At 47.0% G+C, this 6000-nt stretch overlaps 1 protein-coding gene across 2 annotated transcripts in view; it reads left to right on the top strand.

Moving 5' to 3' along the window:
- The window catches only part of RPAP1 (RNA polymerase II associated protein 1), a 334836-nt gene extending 332418 nt beyond the window's left edge, over positions 1-2418 (top strand). For both annotated transcript variants that reach the window (XM_078659654.1, XM_078659653.1), the window contains exons 23-25: positions 2-178; positions 1331-1387; positions 1628-2418. In XM_078659654.1, the coding sequence (XP_078515780.1) occupies positions 2-178; positions 1331-1387; positions 1628-1786 (393 nt within the window). In that variant the 3' untranslated portion in view covers positions 1787-2418. The remainder of the gene's footprint in view (position 1; positions 179-1330; positions 1388-1627) is intronic.
- Positions 2419-6000: the final 3582 nt, after the last annotated feature.

A 6000-nucleotide genomic window follows, 5' to 3' on the forward strand; every position in this document is an offset into this window, starting at 1 on the left:
GTGTTTCATCCCACTGGAGAGATACACCTCACCGCCCGAGGACTGCCTTGACCTCTTACGGCTTTATTTTCGAACATTGATGACCAGTGCTCTGCGACAGAGCAGGTGCCCCATCCTCTATGCTGTTGCTGTGGCCCATATGAACAGTTTCATCTTCTCGCAGGACCCAGTAGCACAGGTAACTGGTTCATATCTTCAGTCTGTGTAGAAAAGCTCGAAAACCTCTCACTTTTCCCAAATAGTAAAGTATAACACGTTCAATTAGTTTCATTTTTAACAAACCGTGGCAGAGCCAAATCAGGCTGATATTGATTGTCAGCCTTTTAGCTTTGCCAGTGCTTGTTTTGCAATTGCTTTAAAAAATATAATTGTTGTGGGAGCTGCCTGGTCGCCGCAAATAATTTTTTAAAAAAAGGGAAAAGGCAAAAACATTGTATCGATCTCAGAAAGCTTTCTTTGCCATAGTAGCCCCTGGCACCGAAGGGATCTACTTCTGTATGTGCTGCTTGTCAAACAGCAGAATGCCCTCCTTCACAGTGACCCATTGCCCCACCCTGTTTGCTGTAGTTGGTGGAACAAAATGTAAGTGACACAACGGACGAATGGGTGACAAACACCTGCATAACTAAGTATATGAATTATATAATTTTACTGAAATTGATAAGTCTTGGCTAAAACCAAACCAAATGTGGACGAGCAAAAAGCAGAAAAGGAAATGCATAAGTGAACAAGGTTGTGGCAGTCTGTTTTTCCCTTTCTCCCTGACCAGAGCAGGGCGACGATGCATAGAAACAGGAGGAAGTTTGGAGCACTAAGGCAATCAAGGAAAATGGTTTTAAAAGATGTAAAGCAGCCTACAGAGAAGACATTGAACAAGAGTAGAGGTGGCAGAAATAAAGGTTGGACCGAGAAAGATGGGAGGGCACGAAGAAACGGTGTTGAGTGGAAGTTATGGGAAAAGTCGCATGAGGCTGTCCTTTTCTAAGGGGCAAAACACTGACGAATCTTAACAGCATTTTCAGCAGAAAATGTCATTTTTAGGGAAGACCAGGCAGATCTCATCTCAGAATACAAAAGAGCCTCTTCTTCAGGTTGGATTCGTCAGTACATGCATTTCTTAGGCTGGCAAACTGCTGTTGCCCAGTTATTGTGCAAGATCAAGAACATTCATTTAATAAGTTGGGCAATGGGTTTGTAATCAGCTGTGACATCTAGTGACTTTAAAAGTAGTTCCTGATGGAGAGATCGCTCTGGTCGCCACATCTCCGCAATGTTTTACTCTTTTCTGTGGAGAGGGCCATTAATCAATATAATGCACTTCTCTTTTCAGGAGGTGGACGCTGCTCGGAAGAGTATGTTGAGGAAGACCTGGCTACTTACAGATGAGGTACGTTCATAATGACCAACCTATTGTGGATAGGAAGATCTTTAAAAAGAGGCCCACTGTGTTTAGATGTTCTTGTGGGCTGTGTTAAGTTCTTCATTGACCAGTCAAGGGTATACCTTGGACCTTTCCAGTGGCTGACTTCCTAGCCCAAAAATGGACTGGTATAGAAACAGTATTAAGGAATCTCCCAAATGGTTGTAGAGGGTTAACATTTCCTTCTTTTGTTTTCACTGTATTCAGGTTTTGAAAAGACATCTGCTCTACTTCAAGCTTCCCAATATTGAGTCTCCTCTGGGCTTTGACCTTTTTGAACAGCTTCCGCCTCTGAGACAAAAATACTTGGAGGCCGTGACTCAGAAGAAGGTGCTTCAACCGAGCAAGAAGGAGGAAAGCCCCTAGCGTCATACACCACCTCGTAGACCAGGGTGGTAACACAAAATGTTACCTTCGGGCAGATGTTTCTTATGCAACCCACGGATAGAGGTAAAGCGGCTCCATCTCTTCTTGAGCCTTTTGTGCCTGTTTGATGGATGTGGAGCATTGAAATCACCATCCAGAGGAAAACGGGAAAATCTCAAGCGTTCGACAGAGGAACTGCTTACCAATCTCTACTCCCTGTTACAGAGGCGGCAGATGCTGAAGCATGCACTATGAAGCTTTATTCGACCCAATTGATAACAGGAATGCCCAAAATGTGCAAAATAAGCTTTTTACAGTTTATAATTGCCCATAAATCGTATTACTATTGGACACAAAAAAAGCTGTGGGATAAACCAGAATAAAGAGGACCCTGCTCTTCAGCATAAGGTGTTCAACCTAAAGCATTCTTGAAACTGCAGTGAATACATCTTTCAGAGCACAGATGGAAAGTCTTTGGAAAGTCTTTGACACTACATGTAACATGTTTCTGTGTTCTCGACTGGCAGGTCTTTGACCTTCATCATCTTTTAGAATGTTGGTCATGTGCAGACTTTGAAAAGTGTTGAGACATACCTAAATAATGTCAAAATAAAGATGTTTGTAGTTTTGTAGTTTTTGTTTTTTATTATGTGTGCTATAGATGTGATCAAACCAACATCACAGTGGTTAAAGCTGTATACGTACAGTATAGTGTCAATAATGTAACATAAAAAATGCTGAGTGTTCTATGATTTACTTTTTTGTTTGGTTAACTTGTATATGAAAAAGGCTACGGGTATGCCATCCCACTAAATTACACCTTCATTAGTATCTATATTTTTATTTAATTGTATTTTTCCCTCACTAAATCTGCATTATATTGAAATCTGAATTCATGAACCACATTGTGCTTTTACAGTGAAGCATCTGGCATGTAGATTAGCATTCCTCAATTGTATGTGTCCTTCTGTAGCGGCATGTGATTAGATATCACGGGCCACAATGTTTTTAGGGTTTTCATACCCTAACAAAGGTTGCATATAATGCCTCAAATTCAACAGCATCCCATGCTATATGTTTCTAAGCTGGAGATAGTTGAATTATGCAAGTTGAATTATGCAAGTTGATTCGAAGAAGATCAGAGGTGCTTCTGACTAGAGAGTAGACTCCTTGGCTCCCAAGGCCACTAGCTTGAGGCATTTGTGCCTGCCTTAGCACCTATTCCAGGACATAGAAACTCAGGAGGGTAGCTTTATGTGGATTGGATGAGTTCTGGATCTCAGCTTACCGCTGCAAATCCTCTAATTTGCATCTCTGAGTTGTATTGAAAATTATTCTCTACCATTCTGACCATAAAAGAAGTCTGGACTCCATATTGTCTTTCAAGATGGGCTGTGATGACAACTTCTTACTTGGCCTCCCTCACCATCGACAGCACCTATAGATCACATTGTAACTCGCAGGTGTTACTAGCAAAAAACACAGATCGTAGTCTCCTACACTAGCTCCCTCTTGGGAAGTTGAAATCTCTTAGTTTAGCACCCAAGGTTGGCTCATCTCACTCAGCTACTTCTATCCTGTAACGTGTAACTCCTAAAAGTGAGCAGATTCTTGTGCACCTTTGGCTGTTCTTTGCAGTCCAGTGTTTTCATTTTTTAATTTTACATTGAGAAAAAAACTCTACTACCTTGCTTTAACAATCAGTTGGAGACCCGTCATTCAATTTGTTTACTGATAATATTATTTTGACTTGTAGATTGTTCTATCACCAAATGTGGCTTGTTGGTGCTAAAAGACTGAAGCTTATTGTGGAAAATAACAGTTTCTTACTCGCTACTGAAATAGAAAGGTGTTCGAGGCATGTGGGCTGCTGAATTCATATCTATAGCATAGATCGCCGCCTAGTGTTGGGTCCGGATGATTGCACATTGTTGTCCTGGAAGAGTCTTCAAAGTATCACGAGATAGGTGGCTCCTCCCCTGGACTACAGTGCGCATGGGCATCGACTCCATCCCCAGATAGTTTTTTTCCGCCTTTGGGTTCGGATGTATATTCGTTATCTCCAGTTCGGAATCGATATAGACTTTCTTAAGGCCTGAAGGCCTTTTCCTATACCGTCGGTATTGTTTTTGCGCTCGGTGCCCAACTCTGTTCCGGCTCAGTACCCGAGTCGGACGTCCCGAGGAGTCGCGTGACTCTTTGGTGCTCGAGGCCCAGTCGACGCAGCAAGACTTTCAACGACACATCATGGAACGGAGCCCGTTCAAGAAATGTCCCGTGTGTGGATCGAAGTATCCCCACATCGACGTCCACCCAGTGTGCAACAAGTGCCTGTCGCCAGACCGCGATGAAGCCGCCTGTATGGCTTGTTCCCGGTTTCGATCGAAGAAGACGATTCGGCTTCGGCGCGTGGCGCGACTGGAGGCCCAGCAGTCGGCCCCGGCACCGGTGGACATCTTCGAGAGAGAAGACGCCGATGAACAAGAAGTTCATCTGCAGATTTCACATCCTGCGGAGGAGATCGACTACGACGCGGATGTCGAAGCGCTCGATGCAGAAGAAGTCGTGGACGAGGTAGGAGACGACAATGAGGCCTATGGGGCCATGGAAGATAGCTCAGGCGAAGAGGTATGCCCCGTTCGAACAATCACTAAGTCTCAGGTCGCGGGATCGCCACACCGCCTTACCCAAGAACTTGCACCCAAATCCACGGCCTCGCCTGCGGGCCCGGCTACGGACACTTCTGCGGAGCCGCCGGTCGTCAAAACGAAACCGAAAGTAAAACCCTCGGTGTCGACGAAACCTAAAGTGATGGAGACGCCAACGAAACAGAAGACGTCTGTCCCTCTGGCCTCCTCCTCGGCTTCCGATATGTCGGGGCGGCCGAAGCCGAAGAAGGCTGTCGACCCAGTGAAGTCGACCAAAGGCGTCGAGCCAAAGTCGGTCAAGGGCGTGGATCCAAAATCGAACAAGGGCGTCGAGCCGAAGGCTGGGGCCCCAACCCCGGGAGTCAAGGCCGCCGACCCGAAGTCGTCGGCGCCAAAGGCCGTCGGCGCGGAAGGAGGACACGGCGCACCTAAGAAAGCTGCTCCTGTGCCTCGGCCGGAGAAGACCAAGACATCGACGCTCGAGTCGTCACACGCTGGTGGACCGAGGACGTCTGTCGGGTCGACAAAACCGTCCGCTTCCTTTACGAAGCAGGTGTCGGACTCACTGCAACGCATCAGGAACAAGGCTTCCGCGGTCGATCCGAAGGATGCTTCCACCCCGAAGCAGGCTGCCAAAACGCCAAAGTCTTCGACGCCACTCCTGTTTACGTTGCCGCCGAAGGTGGCACCGAAGGCCTTCGCACCAAGGTCGGTCACCAACGCGCCCGTGCAAGGGTCTGCAGGGTCGAAGCCTTCTCCGCAGCTTGAGAGCTTGAAGCATCGACAACCCTTGATGGAGGAGCAGTCGGAACACTTTATCGACGCCGACACCGGTAAACTTACCCTCTACAAGAGAAAGATCACGACGACGCAGCCTTTGGAGTCCTACACGATTCCTTTGAAGCACAAGAAGCCTTCTACGGATTCCCCGGTTCTGGTTGAGCCACTTGCTCCACAGACTCCTAGAGTTGCCACACCCTCACCCACTTATTCAGATGTGGAGGCTGGGGAAGGTGATGACGAAGAGTATAACTTTCCTGCCAACACTGATCCTGAGGATCACCAGGACTCTTGGGCAGATGCAGGGGACCCAGGGGATCCGCAAACTGCCCCGGACACTCAAGTGTACAATGTCAAAACATCTGCTACTGAGGATTCTGCGGCATTTAATGCTCTCATTGAGAGGGCGGCTAAAAACCACGACGTCCAGCTGCACGCTGACCCTGTTGACGTGGACTTCCTTTTTGATACCTTTTCCACAGCAGAAAAGACTGTCAAAACTCTCCCAATGTTGAAAGGGGTTCTCAAACATGCTGCAGACATCTTTAAGGAACCCACACGTGCCAGGGTGGTCAACCCTAGAATTGCAAAAAAAATAAGCCGGCACCTGGAGACCCTACCTACATCAAGGGCCAGTTGCCATTGGACTCTCTGGTCGTTTCTAATGCCCGGAAGAGGGCGAATTCGCAAACCACTGGTGATGCTCCTCCCCCAGACAAGGAATCTAAAGTGCTGGAGGCATCAGGGAAGAGGGTGGCGGCTCAAGCAGCCAATATCTGGCGTATC

The sequence above is a fragment of the Lissotriton helveticus genome, chromosome 9 (genome assembly GCF_964261635.1).
Source record: "Lissotriton helveticus chromosome 9, aLisHel1.1, whole genome shotgun sequence".
Lineage (NCBI taxonomy): Eukaryota > Metazoa > Chordata > Amphibia > Caudata > Salamandridae > Lissotriton > Lissotriton helveticus.